Raw genomic sequence first — 16,765 nt, 5'->3', positions numbered from 1 at the left:
CTCCCATGGCTTAACTGTTCTGCCTGAAGAAAGAGAGATGGTGATAAACCAGGATTGTATTCCCTGGAATTCTGAAGGTCAATGGGTGACTTGACCGAGATTTTCAAGATATTAAGTGGAACAGGTAGGGTAGATCGGAAGTAACTATTTCCGCTGGTTAGTGAGACTAGGATGAGTGGGGCATAGTGTAAAAATTAGAGCCAGGTATTTCAGGAGTGAATTTAGGAGAGACCTCTACACACAAAGTGGGGAAATGTTTGGAACTCTCTTTGCGAATGGCAAGTGATGCTAGATCAATTGTTACATTTTAAACTGAGATTGATTAATTTTTGTTTACCAAAGGGATTAAGAGATATGGGGTAAAGGCAGGTATAAGGTCGTAATAACTTAAGAAATAGAAGCAGGAGTAGGCCATTCGGCCCATCGAACCTGCTCCACCATTCAATAAGATCAGATTGTGGCCTCAGCTCCCCTTTCCTGCCTGTCCCCTTAGCCCTTGACCCACAAAACTCAGCCCTGAATACATTCTATGATCCAGCCTCTTCTGCTCTCTGGGGAAGAGAATTCCAAAGCCTAACTGCCCTCAGGGAGAAAAAAAAATGGGAGATTCCTTATTTTGAAATGGTGCCCCCTAGTTCTAGATTCCCTGAGGAGTGTAAGCATCCTCCCAGCAACCACCCTGTGAAGTACTCGAAGAATCCAATATGTTTCAATAAGATCACTTCTCATTCTTCTACATTTCAATGAGTATAAGCCTAACCCGCTCAACCTTGCTCATAACACGTTTGTCCTAAGATTCAGTTAAGTTAACCTTTTCTGAACCGCTTCTAATGCAATTATATCCCTCCGTAAGTAAGGGGGCCATAACTGTACACAATACTCCAGTTGTGGTCTCACTGTAGCAACACTCCCTTACTTTTATATTCCATTCCCCTTGCAATAAATGCCAACATTTCATTCACCTTCCTAATCACTTGCTGTACTTGCATGCTAGCTTTTTGTAACTCATGTACCAGGGCACCCAGAGTTCTGCAATCTCTCTCCATTTAAATAATAAGCTGTCTTTCTATTCTTCCTGCCAAAGTGGTCAAGTTCACATTTTCCCACATTATACTCCAGCTATCAAATTTTTGCTCATGCACTTAACCTATCTATGTCCCTTTGTGTCCTCTTCACAACTTGCTTCCCTGCCTGTCTTTGTGTCATCAGCAAATTTAACAACCATATATTCTGTCCCTTCTTCCAAGTCATTGATATAGATTGTAAAATAGCTTAGGCCCCAGCACACATTCCTGAAGCACTCCACGAGTTACAGCTTGCCAACTCAGAGACCCATTTATCCCGACTCTCTTCTTCCTGTTAGTTAACCAGTCCTCTATCCATGCTAACATTTAATCCTAATACCATGAGCTCTTATGGAGTTAGGTCTCAGGTCAGCCATGATCTCACTGAATGTTGGAACAGGCTTGAGAGTTAAATGGCCTCCTCCTATTCCCTAAGTTATATGTATTACTTGGCTTGGAGGTTGCTAAGAGCTTTGCGTTAGTGTTCATGTAGAAAGCTACAATGTCAGCGGAACAGCATTGTTACCACAGAGATCTGTGCATCAATGGAAAGATAAGAAAAATCTTATGCAATCATGACACTCTGGCCCGAATGCGCGCCACGTTGGAAGGGTCGTGTGCCTTAACCAAAGTGGTGCCGGAGCCCCGATTCCACCCACAAACCCGGCACCCGCCACTTTTCCCGGGGGTGGGGGTGGCAAAACGGGAGCAGGAGGAATTTCACGTGCCTGCGGTTCACATCATGGTCCACACTTAAAAGTGCAACTACCTTCAATCAGAAGCAATTTTCGTTACCCAGATTTTCAAAATACAACTCTTGGGCTTTTGACATTTGAGGAAACTGTCTAAAGCTGCCGGAGCTATTTGTAAAGGTCAGGGTACACTCTTGGAGAGCTAGGTATCCCTTAGGGATTTTTAAGGGTAGACATGAATGTGCGTAAAAAGCAGATAAGGTCTGTGGAGCTGTAAAGCTGCCATTTAAACCCCCTGCCCTTTAAATTTTGAAACAACAAACAGCTAGCCTTAAATTGCTTGCAATTTCAATAGATATTTGTTGATGTAAACCTGAGTTCTATCATTATTGTATCATATCTGGTTGACTGCTTCCACAACCTATCATTATCACAGTTGAGATCCTGTAAGTTCAGAGTTTGACTGAAGATCCAAGTGGTTATAAAGAGATTAGCTGTCTTTGATGTGGGGTTATGAATACAAAAGTTTGTTTTCATAATGGATAAAGTACCTGAAGGGATTTAAATGTATTGAATGGGCTTTTTATCAATAAGAGCGTTTTCTTTAATATAGAGAAGTTTATAATATATGTTTTTTTATTCGTTGACAGGATGTGGGCATCGCTGGCGAGGCCAGAATTTATTGCCCATCCCTAATTGCCCTTGCTCAGAGTGCACTTAAGGGTCAAGCACATTGCTGTGGGTCTGGAGTCACATGTAGGCCAGACCAGGTAAGGACAGCAGATTTCCTTCCCTAAAGGACATTAGTAAACCAGATGGATTTTAATAACAATCGACAATGGTTTCATGGTCATCATTAGACTTTTAATTCCAGATTTTTATTGAATTCAAATTCTACTATCTGCCGTGGTGGGATTTGAACCCAGGTCCCCAGAGCATTACCCTGGGTCTCTGGATTACCAGTCCAGTGACAATACCACTGCTTCCCCTAAATGGATGCTTAGAACTTGATTTTATTTTATCTCACCGCAGCTCTTGAGGTCTGCTCATGGTAGATACTGGATGAGTTGGCATGAAGGATGCAAAGGCAAATGGCGGAGAGTGGTGAGTCAAGGGTTGGCATGAGTTGGCACTAAGCTGGCATAGCGGTTATAAAGGGCCATGGGCTGAGTGGAGGCATAGGTTGGCATGGAGGATCTGAGGGACAAATGGGGTGGGTAGAGGGGCAAGAGTTGGCATGGACGGGGCATGGGGGATGTGTGCGGGGTGAGGGGGTGAGAGGAGTGAGGGCCAGAGGGCTGGTTTTTTTTGTTGTACTGTTATTATTGCAACTGAGACAAAGTCCCAGAGCACTGAAGCAGGCCATTTAAACAGCCTTTCCTCAGCACTCGGCCACCACTGTGGCTGCCTATATGTTGTAGCTTCACCAGGTTGACACAGAATTTTTAGGTATGCCAGGTGCTGCTCCAAGCATGCCTCCTGCACTCTTCATTGAACCAGGGTTGATCACCCGACTTGATGGTAATGGTAGAGTGGGCGATGTATCGGAACATGAGGTTAAAGATTGTGGTTGTATACAATTCTGCTGCTGCTGATGGACCTCAGCGCCTCATGGGTGCCCTGTTTTGAGTTGCCTGATCTGTTTGAAATCTATCCCATTTAGTAGTGACACACAACATGATGCAGGGTATCCTCAATATGAAGACAGTATTTTGTCTCCACAAGGACTGTGCGGTGGTCACTCCTACCAACACTGTCATGGGCAGATTGGTGAGGGCAAGGTCAAATAGATTTTCCCTCTTGTTGGTTTCCTTGCCACCTGCCGCAGGCCCAGTCTAGCAGCTATGTCCTTTAGGACTCGGCCAGCAGTGGTGCTACCAAGACACTTTTGGTGATGGACTTTGAAGTCCCCCCACCCAGACTACATTCTGCACCCTTGTCACCCTCAGTGCTTCTTCCAAGTGGTGTTCAACATGGAGGAGTAGTGATTCATCAGCTGAGGTTGGGTACGGGATGCTGAGTGGGAGGGTTGGTAGGTGGTAATCAGCAGGAGGTTTCCTTGTCCCTGTTTGACCTGATGCCATGAGACTTCATGGGGTCCAGAGTCGATGTTGAGGACTCCCAGGGCAACTCCCTCCCGACCATATACCACTCTGCCGCCACCTCTGTTGGGTCTGTCCTGTCAATGGGACAGGACATATCCAGGGGTGGTGATGGTGGTGTCTGGGCCATTGTGTGTAAGGTATGATTCTGTGAGTATGATTATGTCAGACTGTTGCTTGACTAGTCTCTGAGACAGCTCTCCCAATTTTGGCACAAGCCTCCAAATGTTAGAAAGGAGGACATTGCAGGGTCAATAGGGTTGGGTGCGCCATTGTCGTTTCCACTGCCTAGGTCAATGCCGGGTGGTCCGTCCAGTTTCACTGCATTTAGACTTTGTAGTGGTTTGATATAACAGAGCGGCTTGCGAGGCCATTTCAAAGAGTCAACCATGTGGGAGTTACATTTAAGCCAGATCAGGTGAGGACAGCAGGTTTCCTTCCCTGAGGGTGTTAGTGAACCCGATGGGTTTTCACGACAATCGACAATGGTTTCATGGTCACCATTAGACCAGCTTTGAATTCCAGATTTATTAATTGAATTTAAATTCCACCAGCTGCCATGATGGGATTCAAACCCATGTGCCCCGACCATTAGCTGGGCCTTTGGATTACTAGTCCTCTGACATTACCCCCACACCACTGCCTGCCCATCTGGACTTTCAGAGTTTAAGTATTTACTTAAGCACCTAACTCCATATATCTGCCTTTACCCCATATTCCCTGATGACTTCCTCTGGATTGTCGGAATGCTTGCCTGGTTAAGGTGCACTCTCAATGTGCAATTATGCTCCGCCGAACTGGAAGTTCTAGTTTGAACATAGAACCAGGCGGAGACCATCCAGCTCCTCTGGCCTGCTTCGCCATTCAAGTTAGATCAGGACTGATCTGTATCTCAGATCCGTTTACCAACCATTGTTCCATATCCCTTGCTGCATATTTGACTCTGGGATGAGCTTCCCTAACAACCAACACCATCCCTCTCCCTGGCAACATTAAGCCAGTCTGCTCGCAACCTTAGTGTAACATTTGGTCCTGAAATGAGCTTCTGACCTCAAATTCCTATCATCACTAAGATGTCTACTTCCACCTCCCTAACATCGCTCACCTTTGCCCCTGCTGCAGAAATTCTCATTCATGCCTCTCTTAGATCTAGACTTGACTATTCCAACAAACTCCTGACTGGTCCCCACATTCCACCCTCTCTAAACTTGGTGTCATCCAGACTGTGCTACCTGTGGCTTAACTCTTACCAAAACCTGTTTACATATCATTCCTGTGCTCATTGACCTCCATTAGCTCCCAGTCAAGCAACATCTTGATTTTAAATCCTCATCCTCATTTTCAAGCCCCTCCATATCTCGCCCCTCCCTATCTCTTAATTGCCCCCATCCTTACAATCCTCCAAGGTATCCACAGTCATCTCATTCTGGCCTTTTGAGCATCTCCAATTTTAATTGTTCCATCATTGGTGACCAAGCCTTCAGCTGCCTGGGTCCCAAGTTCTGGAGTTCCCTCCCTACCCTTCTCCGCCTCTCTAGCTCTCTTTCCTGCTTTAAACCTACCTCTTTGACCAAGCTTTTAGTCATGTTTCCTATTGGGCTGGTTTTGAATGGAAGATGGGACCCAGATCCAGAGGTCCCCTGCCCGTTTCTGACAGATCCCATTTTTGCCGGTGAGTGAAAGGGTGTGGTGCATGACTCAAACATGGAGGGAATCACAAATTCAACAGGGCCATCTGACCTCAGTGCTGTGTTCAAGCTGACCCCATTTTACTGGAGCAAGGGCCTTAACCCGCAGTGTGGGAGTCACGAATTTATGGAGCTAACATAAAGGATCTGGAAGGTTGGATAAGGTACGGAGAAACATAGAAACATAGAAAATAGGAACTGGAGTAGGTCATTCTGCCCCTCAAGCCTGTTCCGCCATTCAATATGATCATAGCTGATCCACTATCTCAATGCCATACTCCCGTGCTCTCTCCATACCCCTTGACACATTTAAAGTCCAGAAATATATCCATTTCCTTCTTAAATATATTCAGTGACTTGGCCTCCACAGCCGTCTATGGTACAGAATTCTATAGGTTCACCACCCTCTGAGTGAAGAGATTTCTCCTCATCTCAATCCTAATTGGTCTACCCCGTATCCTGAGTCTGTGACCCCTTGTTCTAGAACACCCAGCCAGATGAAATATCATCCCTGCATCCAGTCTGTGAAGCTGTCAAATTATTTCAATCCCCATCCCTTTAAAAATTTGAAATAAAAACAGCCAGCCTGTGTCACTAAGATTTGAAAACATTTGTTTTAGCAGTTACAATAGCTATTTGTTGACATCCCAAGGGCCATCATTATATCATTATTAACAGTTGGCTGATTTCCGCAACCTACAATTATCCCAGCAGGGTGTTGTAAGTTCACAGTTTGATTAACAGTTTAAAGAGGTTGTTAAATGATTAGCTGTCTTTGATGTGAGGTTATGAATACAAGTCTGTTTGTTCAGATAAGGCATTAAGTATTTGAGTGGCTTTTTAAAATTTTTTATGGGCTTTCATGAATGGCAGTTTTTTTTATTATAACGAAGGCTGTTATAGATATTTAGACCTTTATTCTATTCCATCTCAACATAGCTCCTGAGGTCTGCCCATGCTGCTATTGGGTGAGTTGGCATGGAGGTGTAAGGGTAAAGGGTGGTGGCTGGGATATGGGTTGGCATAAGTTGCCATTAATTTGGCATGGGGTCTATTAGGGCATAGAGATTGGGGCACCGATTGGCATCAATTGACATTAAGTTGGTAAAGTGACTATAAAGGGCCATGTGTGAGTATGGCCATGGTTTGGCATGAATTGCCACATATGGCATTGGAAATGGGTGGGGCGGGGGGGTGGTGAGTGGGTGTGAGGCCTATAGTGGGCCTGATATTTAACAAAATAACTGGGACGATCTCGGGGAACTGAGGCAGGCCTTTTAAATGGCCCACCTCATCACTCAGTAGCCCCTGCGACTACCTCCGATCTGCATCCGGGAATGACAACGCCACTCTATCCCGCCCCCAAACAAAATTCAGGTCTGACGGGGCACCTTTTCCCGAGGGAGGTGTGGCACCCGGGAAATTTCCCAACTCAAGCTACCCGCCTTAGGAGTGAAAGTCTGGCCCAATATCTCCTGATGTGACTCGGTGTCATTTTAAAAAAATTGATCCTGTGAAGCCCCTTGGGATGTTTTATTACATTAGAAGCACTATGTAAACATCAGTTGTTGTTGCTGTTTTTGATGCCCTAACCCGGCAAAAATCTCAATCTTGAAATCTCCAATTGACCCAGCATCCTATTGGGGGAAAGAGTAACATTTGCGCCACTCAAGTGCCAGGCGGTGAGCATCTCCAACAAAAGAGAATCTAACAATCTCCCATTGACACTCATTGGCATTACCATCACCAGATGTCCCACTATCAACAACCTGAGGGCTACTGTTAATCAGAAATTGAACTGGACCAGCCTTATAAATACTGTGCCTATAAGAGCAGCTCAGGCGCTGGGAATTTTGCAGAGAGAACTCATCTCCTGACTCCCCAAAGCCTGTCCACCATCTACAAGGCACAAGTCAGGAGTGTGATGGAATACTCTCCACTTGCCTGGATGAGTGCAGCTCCAACAACACTCAAGAAGCTTGACACCATCCAGGACAAAGCAGCCCACTTGATTGGCATCCCACCCACAAACATCCATTCCCTCCACCACCAATGCACAGTGGCAGCATCTACAAGATGCACTGCAGCAACTCACCAAGGCTCCTTAGGCAGCACCTTCCAAACCCATGCCATCTACCACCTATAAGGACAAGGGCAGCAGGCAAGTAGGAACACCAGCACCTGGAAGTTCCCCTCCAAGCCCCACACCATCCTGACTTGGAAATATATCACCGTTCCTTCACTGTCGCTGGGTCAAAATCCTGGCACTCCCTCCCTAACAGCATTCAGGGTGTACCTACACCACATGGACTGCAATGGTTCAAGAAGACCTTCTCAAGGGCAATTAGGGATGGGCAATAAATGCTGGCCCAGCTAGCAACGCCCACATCCTGTGAAAGAATTCTTTAAAAGTTCCAGGTTTCTACTATTCTTTGTGTTTGGAAGTACTTCCTGACATCACCACCGAACTGGCTGGTTCTAATTTTAAGATTGTGCACCTTGGTCTGAACATCTTAAGAGAAGAAAACATTTCTCTGCATCTACCCCATCGAATCCTTTCAACATGTTAATTATTAACACTGCCTTCAGATCACCCCTCAATCTTCTATACTCAAGGGACTGCCAGGAAACTTCATGAAACCTGTTCACAAGAGTTAAGCCTTGAAGCCCTGGTGCTGCGTAAACTGATCTCGAGGTGGAGATGTGGGCACAATAACTGGCTTCAACATTCCTGAGCCAGGGATTGGGAAAATTGACCAGGGTTCCCACTCCCGCTGGCTGTCCAGTTACCCTTGCTGGATATTGCACCCACGTGTGTAGGCATCAGGATCAGGTGCTGCTGTGATGCCCCCACAGTTGAATTACAAAGAAGGGCCATTTGAGCAGAGTACTAGAGAGGGACAAGCACCATTCGTTGAACTGCAGCCGAGCAAGAAACAATGCCATCAGGTGAGGACAGGGAACAGTGACAGACAAAATGAATAGAAAATAGACTGAAAAATGTTCTGCATCTGGCCACCACAGTCTAAATAAAATGATTGTTTTGAAATGAAATAGATTAGACACAGATGTGTCTCGCAAAAACATTGAATTCAGAAGGAAGAAAAAATGTTTCTTTGTAACAATAAATTATTTCACCCAAAATAGACCTGTTAGTTTGAGAAGGATATGCAGATGAAAAACACATGCTCCTTGAAACAGGAAGTGCTGCTGGTGATTAGAAGATGAAGCCAAGTAAATTAGACACTAGATCTATCAGTAATCTGTTGAGACTCTTCCCTCTTATGCCTGACTCTGTTGTTGTACGCTCTTTTTGTGTCATGAACTTGTCAACAATGCTGGCTTTGATTTCAACTGTTCCCACCATTCAGGGGACGGACAACAATGGATGGTGTTAGTTGGCATTGTGGCAGATTCCCACTCCATAAGTATTATCACCTTCCCTTTCAACACCGTTGACATTCCCTCTTCAAAAAACTACCCCCAACCCGTTACACAGTATTTATGGCACAGAAACAGCCCTTTCAACCCAACTGATTTATGCTGGTGTTTATACTCCACACGAGCCTCCTCCCATTCTACTTTATCTGACCCTATCAGTATATCCTTCCATTCCTTTCTCTGTCATGTGTTTATCTAGCTTCCCCTTAAATGCTTCTATTCTGTTGACCTCGACTACTCCCTGTGGTGGCAAGTTCCATATTCTCACCACTCTCTCGGTAAAAAAGTTATGCCTGAATTCAGCACTGTATTTATTAATGGCTATCTTATAGTGACCTGGTTCTGCCACTGCAAATGGAAACGACTGCTCTCTGTCTACCCTATCAAACACCTTCAATAATTTTATTGACTTCTATTCAGTTACCTCTTAATCTATTCTTTTCTAGAGAAAAAAAGCCCCAGCCTATTTTGCCCTTGAAGACTCCAAAACTGTCCCAAACTTCTCCTTACAAAACACAGGTCCAACTTTAAGTGTTTGAATCCTCAACCAGGCTTCTGCCCTTGACATAGATTTGATTGGACTTAATGGAAATCATATTTGTGGTTCATTATTCCTCTTCGAGTTCTCTGCAGCTTTCAACAGCTTCTCCTCTCGTCCACCTTGGTTGGTACATAATCAACCCCCAGTCTCAACCTTCAGTCACTTTTATCCTGCAGGAGCATGACCCTCCAAAGGCACATCTGAGTGGCTTGCTAGTGTCATTTCAGAGGGCAAGAGTCAGCTACATCGGTGCGGGGCCTGACTCAAATGCTGACCACACTGGATAAAGATGGCAGATTTTCTTCCCCAAAGAACCATTTGGGTTTTCAGCACTTTGAGAGCTTCATGCTCACTATTACTGATGCTAGCTTTTTAAGTCCAGATTTGTTTTTTTGTTTACTTGATTAATTGAATTCAAATTAACCTACTGACCGAGTGTGATTTGAACATGCATCTCTAGACTAATAGTACAGGGCAAAAACAGAAATACCTGGAAAAACTCAGCAGGTCTGGCAGCGTCGGCGGAGAAGAAAAGAGTTGACGTTTCGAGTCCTCGTGACCCTTCGGACTCGAAACGTCAACTGTGTTCCTCTCCGCCGATGCTGCCAGACCTGCTGAGTTTTTCCAGGTATTTCTGTTTTTGTTTTGGATTTCCAGCATCCGCAGTTTTTTGTTTTTATTTTTGTTTTTATCTTATTATTATTATTATAATAGTACAGGGCGCTTGATCACTAGTCTAGTAAAGTAACCAGTATGTTACCAGACCTGTGAATAGATAAATTATGAGGGGAGATCTGATCAATGTATTTAAAGTGTTAAAACGGTTCAATTGGGTAGAGATGGAAAAACTATTTCCTTTGGCGGGGGAATCAAGAACAAGGGAACATAATCTTAAAATAGGCACTTATTCCACACTAAGGATAGTGGGAGCCTGGAACTCCCCCCCACCGCCCCCACCAAAAGACTGGAGATGCTGGGGGTCAGGAATGAGATTGATAGATTTCAGAAGAAGGGTCATATTGGACTCCAAACGTTAATGTTGGGCGGGATTTTCCAGGCCCGTTGCGGACGGGACCCGTTGTGGGTGTGGCGGCACCCCCAGCCAGAAGCCCATTGACTTGCGGCGGGGACAGGAAGATCCCAGTGGCTGGCAAGTGTGGAAAATCCCACCATTTGTTTCACTCGCTACAGATGCTGCCGGGTCTGCTGAGTTTTTCCAGCATGTCCTGTTTTTGTTTCAGATTTCCAGCGTCCGCAGTGTTTTGCATTTACTATTGATAGAGTTTTGTTGGTTAACGGTGTCGAGGGATATGGAGCTAAAGCAGGTAAATGGAGTTGAGGTACAAATCAGGGTTTGGTCTGATTGAATGGCAGAATGGGCTTGAGGGGCTGAATGGCCTTCACTAGTTTGTTACACTTCTAGTTTATTCTCTGCCTCACCGTGAGCAATGCTGGAGGAGATCCAGAGGATGTTTGGTTAAGTAAAGCAGCCAGAGCTTCTTACCAATCACAGTGACGTGAGCAGTTTCGCTGCCGTCCACCACATTATCCGGAAAGGTAAACTCCACCTCCTTGGACCAAAGCTGTCCACTGGCTTTTGGGGCCACAAAGAGTGACTGAGAGAATGACTGCTGTATTCCTTCCGCCTAGAGACAGACAGGGAAGTGCATGGTTAAACACTTTCAGGTAAGGATAAGCTGCACTCTGCAAATCTAGAATAATAAAGAAAAGGGAGACTTTTGGTCTAATAAGCAAATCAAAGGGTCGATGATGTTTATAGAGCAAAGGACAATATAGAACAGCAGGAGGCTGTTTGGCCTGTGCCAGTTCTTGGGTAGAGTTATCCAGTTTGTCTGGCCCTGCGCCCACAACTCCCCCCACCCCCCCACCCACCCCCCCACCACCCCTCCCACTGCCACATCTGCTCCTTCTCCTTCACCCTGTATTTTTTCCCTCTTCAAGTATTTATCCAATTCCCTTTTGAAAGTTTGAATCTGCTTCCTGCGCATTTTTCAGACTGTTCATTCCAGGTTGCAACAACTCGCTGTGTAAAAATACTGACCTTATCCCATGACTGGTTGTTTTACCAAGTGAGCTTAAAACTTGAGTTCTTCTGGCTACCAACCCACTGCAAACAGTTTCTCCTTATTTACTCTATCAAAGTCACTCATGGTTTTAAACAAGGCTTGTCAAATCTCTTCTTAACTTTAAATCAGGTCAAGACTGATCGAGGTACATGGTACTGTTTCCTGCTCTAACCCATTCCTGTCTAAAGTTTGTGAAGAATATTGAGGTCAGGGTTCATGTTAATATGTTAGAGGTAATTTTTAGATCTGGGAAGATTGAAGTTTAATTGTAGAAAATTGGATAAATGCAACTAAAGCAGCTTGGAGTCTATTACATTTAAAAGGTTGGGGCCATCTTGACTTAAGGGGTTAACAGCTAGAAAGGTAAGAGCCATGAAACAGCAGGTGGACTTACTTAGCTGAAGAGATGGAGACATGGTGTCTACACTGCTTACAAAGAAGTGCAGTCCAGAGAGATGTTTTGTTTCAGGAGGTAGAGCTAAATTAGTTCAAAAGCATTCAGTGAACCTTGAAAGGTTACATCATCATGGGATGGGCAGAGCTTAAGAAGTTTCCCTGGTTTCAATTTAGAAGAGTATTCAACAGCAGGGTGCCACAGAAGCACTCCTGTTATTAGGTTCTAGGCAGTTGGGGCTCAGAGAAGCCCAGGGGAGCTGAGAAGGTGGAGGTGGGTGACTGGTTCCACGCTAGGCAGGGCTAAGAGAATGGGGGCCATTAATAGCTCGGTGCAGCTAGGAGACCGGAGCTCAGAGAAGCCCAGGGGCAGTGTCAGCTTAGTAAGGCTGGTAGTCTGAGAAAGAGCTGCAATTGTGCTGGTAATTAGATGTTTACTTGAAACTATGGAATCTTGTGGCTTTACCCTCCTAGTGGGTAACTGGAATTTCAAACTTTGTCTGCTTTAAACAGAAAGTTACTGGTTTCTAACCAGATCGTAACTGACCTCAGAAATGTAGAGCCTCTTACCACCCTTGTCTTCCAATAATCTTCCAGCTTTCAAACCTCAAGTTGCTTGTTATTCAATCACAACATCCTGATTTATTCCTCTATTTCTCTTTAGCCATCTTACATTGAGTCTCCAGCAAGGAAAGAGGCCATTGGGCCCAGTGTTTATGCTTCATTCAAGCCCCTTCTCTGCCCTCCTCATACCCTCCCATCAACATATCCTTCTACTCCTTTCTTCCTCCGATATTTCCCCTTTACTGGAAACCAGATTTTGGCTCTTACACCTGGATTTTCGAACTTTAATAAAAGGTTTATAACCAGATGCTCATCCAGTCTTGCTTTGAAAGAGTTACACTGGCAGTTTTTCCCACATATCCACTAGTCTGGGTTAAGGGATTAGCCCTAATCTCTAGGGTCGCTTGAGGCTACTTATAAATTTAGACCTAGGCTAGCGCTCATGCTCTAACTTAAACAACAGGCTTATGTCTACATTATCTGAAACTCTCTGAGTTTATTAGGGGATTTGCGCCATGCAACATCTGTAACACATTTGCAAAATTTGGATCAACTCAACCTCCTCATTGTTGCCCCTTTTAGGTAAATACAGCAGCAAAGATCTGTACTGCATTCGGCACGGTCCGTGGAATCTAAATGTGCAGCCAGGAAATCCAAATTCCAAAGCATTAATGGCAGGAATTCCAAAATCCTGGTCGGAGCTTCAGGTTCAATGAGCTCCAATGAGCTGAAGGTTGCTCAGTGTTCCTCATGGCTCAGCTGGTAGGTCCCATCCCCTCTGAGTTGGAAGGTCATGGGTTCACATAGCCCTCCTGAGACTTGAGCACGTAATCTAGGCACTGCAGCACTGAGGGAATGCCGCACTGTCAGAGGTGACGTCTGTGCGACGAGACATTAAACTGTGGTCCCATCTGCCCTCTTGTGGACATAATAGGTCCTGTAGCACTGTTTCAAAAAGGAGCAGGGGAGTTCACTCATGTGTCCTGGCCCTCAACCAACATCACAAAAACAGATGGTCATTATCTCACTGTTAATTGTGAGAGCTTGCTCTTAAATGGCCTGCTATATTCCTTACATTACAGCAGTAGTTACAGTGAAGAAATATCTTCTTTTCAAAATTCTTATCTCCCCTTGGCTTCGTTTGCCAATTATCTTAAATCTGTATCTTCTGGTCACCAAGCCCCTTCCCATTGGAAATAGTTTTAACATTGTGGAAGACAAATTTACAGTTATACCGTGTAAAACTGAACCGTAAATTTGTCCCCCTCATTGTTACTACTCTCACCATGAAAATCTTCAAACAACTTTTAAGTTTCTCTTTACTTACCTATCAAAACCCCTCTTAATTTACAAACACCTCTATTAAATTTCCCCTTAGTGTTCACTGCTCCAAGGAGAACAACCCCAGCTTCTCCTGTCTCTCCACACATGAAGACCCTCGATCCCTGGTCACTATTCTAGTAAATCACCACTGCACTCTCTCTCCAAGGCCTTAACACCCTTCCTAAAATGCAGTGCCCAGAATTGGACACAATACCCCGACTGGGGCCTAACCAGTAATTACATAACAGTTTAGCACAACCTCTTCGCTTTTGCATTATGTTCCTTTCCATATAAAGCACAAAATATCCTATATGTTTATTAATGGCCTTCTCCACGTGTCCCCGGCACCTTCAGAGATTTGTGTCTGTGCAACGGAATCAAGGGATTATGCGGACAGGGCGGGCGAACGGACTTGAGGCGGAAGCTGAATGATGCACTTGTTGAATGATGGAGAAGGCTTGAGAGGATGCATGGCCTATGCCTGCCCCTATTTCTAATCTTCTTAACCTACTGTGTTTACCGTAGAAAGAGTAAAAGCGAGAAAAAAAAAACTTATCAAATCAAAACTATACCTTCACTAAAATGTACTTGGTGACAGCATCGAATGCGACTTCAGACGTGGCCTTGACTGTGACAGGAACCTTTCCCAGGCCCTTCAGTTTAATGGGGAAATAAAACACACGGGAGTCTTGACTCAACACCGAACCTTTCTGTTTGTTGGGGGCAGCATCCTTCTCGTCTGGTACGATGATGAAATCAAATAAATCGTTCAACTCAACTGTCACCCAAACCTGTGCATTTAAAAAAAATAGGTAGTCATTCATCTGGCTGTCGGCTTTTTATTCCCAGATTTATTTATTTCAGTGAAACTGAATCCAAAATCCTGAAACTGACCACATTGGGATTTGAACACACATTCTGCTAGGAATATTAATCCCGACCTCTGGATTCATAGTCCAGTAACATGACCACTAGACTGGAGGGAGATACGATTAAATGAAGAGTAGGGACAAGACCAAAGATAGCTCTGAAGAAGAGTCATGTGGGCTCGAAACATTAACTCTCTTTTCACAGGTGCTGTCAGGCCTGCTGAGTTTTCCCAGCATTTTCTGTTTTTATTTCAGATTTCCAGTGTCCGCTGTATTTTGCTTTTATCAGATATGGAGGAATAGTTTTTCAAGGCATGAGTAGGTCAGGCTTAGCACTTGCTCCATTCAGAATACCCAATTCATCAGGGGCATCAATGGGGAGCTAGAGATGGTGTTAATCCCTTCCCAGCATTTACAGGACACCCACTGTCCATTTTAAGGTGACTGCCTGTGAAACTTGTGTAATGTTGACTTCTGAGACCCACCAAGCCATTTCCTCGAAAAGCATCCGAGGTCGGTTTGGCACTGGGAACGTTTATCAGACCTGGTTGGGACTGAATGATGATCGACTTCTGCCCCTTTAATCTCCTGCACTCTGTCCTCATACCGATGGTTACAACCTGTGCTCCCTGGTTGCTGAAGTGTGTAGGTCACTAATATATAACACTAAGACAGGCTGAAATGATCCCAAAAGCTTCGTAGACATTAGAAAGCCTACATGCTTTTTTTGCAACTCCAAAATATTAAAGCTAATCTTGGGAGAGATCAAAACTGTAAGAAGCACTACCTCCAGTGTCTGTTGCAGGTAGTTGAAGATATTTATTTCCAGGATGAGTTGTTCCCCTCTGGTTATAGAGTATGGGAGGTTCATTTCCAGGAAGAAAGATTTGAAAACCTCCAGCTGTTAAATCAAAAAGAACAAACTGGTGTTAACACAGACACAGGGACATGGGCCATTGACGTGGTGATGAAAGACTCTGTCAAAGGCATCTTTCAAGTAATTTACAGGCATGTAAAGTTTCAATGTGTCAATGAGTGGAGATTCACTCTGGTCTCTCTCTCTCTCTATTAGTGGAGATAGTTATAATAGCACTGACTTAGAAAAAATGAAATAGCGTGCATTAATTTAGTGCTTTTGGGCTATCCCAAGGTCTTTTAAAATTAATAGATTACTTTGGAGCTGCATCCATACTTGCTAGATAGGGAAAAGCAATAGCCAATGTGCATTCAACATGATCTTCCAGGCAGCAGTGAAATGGTCTGTATTTGGTGATGCTGGTCGAGAGAGGAATGATGGCCTGGACACCAACTCTTCCTGCTGGTTTTAATAATGCCATGGGATCTTATATCTTCAGTACTGCCACACATATGAGGCTCAGCGTCCCATCCAAGCATTAACAGTGCCGTGTCTCTTTCCACTAATACACACAGACCAGAGGGAGTCTTCCCCTTCTGGTTACAGCTGGCCATTCGGTCCATTGTGCCTGTACTGGCCCTTTGGTGGAGTGAACCAGATAGTCCCATCCCCCTGCTCTTTTCCCCATAGCTGTGCAATTTTTTTTCCCTTTCAAGAACTTAAGCGGTTCTCCAGAGCTCCAGGAGTGCGTCAGTGGAATGAGCAGTCAACAATCATGAGGAAGCGTCAGGGTTAGAGGACGACAGAGAGCATGGTAGGGATATAAGGCAGGAGAAGGTTCCAGGGTACAACTGAGTCAAACCAGGAAGCAATTTGAAAGCAAACAAGAACCACAAGAAATGTCTCCTTTTCTCACCCCACTCAGCAGACGGTTTGAACAGCCAAGCTATTGTGATTTATTCTGTAAATGGAATGAAAGTCTGTACGTGTTATAAATAAATGAATGCGACAAACGCGTTCATGCGAAATGTCTTGAGAATGGATATTTTCCTCCATACCCTTTTCTCTGGAGCCATCTAGTGGTTATCTTTGAACTTCACATTCTGCCCTTAAATAAGAAACTAAACATAAGAAAACAGCCCCTC

At 44.5% G+C, this 16,765-nt stretch overlaps 1 protein-coding gene across 1 annotated transcript in view; it reads right to left on the bottom strand.

The window, feature by feature from the left end:
- The window catches only part of cd109 (CD109 molecule), a 103,621-nt gene that overhangs the window by 44,155 nt on the left and 42,701 nt on the right, over positions 1 to 16,765 (bottom strand). Inside the window, exons 12-14 of the mRNA XM_078557540.1 lie at positions 15,552 to 15,665; positions 14,468 to 14,686; positions 11,033 to 11,174 (exon numbers count right to left, since the gene is read on the bottom strand). Of these exons, the coding sequence (XP_078413666.1) occupies positions 11,033 to 11,174; positions 14,468 to 14,686; positions 15,552 to 15,665 (475 nt within the window). The remainder of the gene's footprint in view (positions 1 to 11,032; positions 11,175 to 14,467; positions 14,687 to 15,551; positions 15,666 to 16,765) is intronic.

Source organism: Cetorhinus maximus, chromosome 14, assembly GCF_964194155.1.
Source record: "Cetorhinus maximus chromosome 14, sCetMax3.hap1.1, whole genome shotgun sequence".
Classification (NCBI taxonomy): Eukaryota; Metazoa; Chordata; class Chondrichthyes; order Lamniformes; family Cetorhinidae; genus Cetorhinus; species Cetorhinus maximus.
The sequence above is the reverse complement of the archived record's forward strand: the minus strand, read 5'-3'. Positions and strand labels throughout refer to the sequence as shown.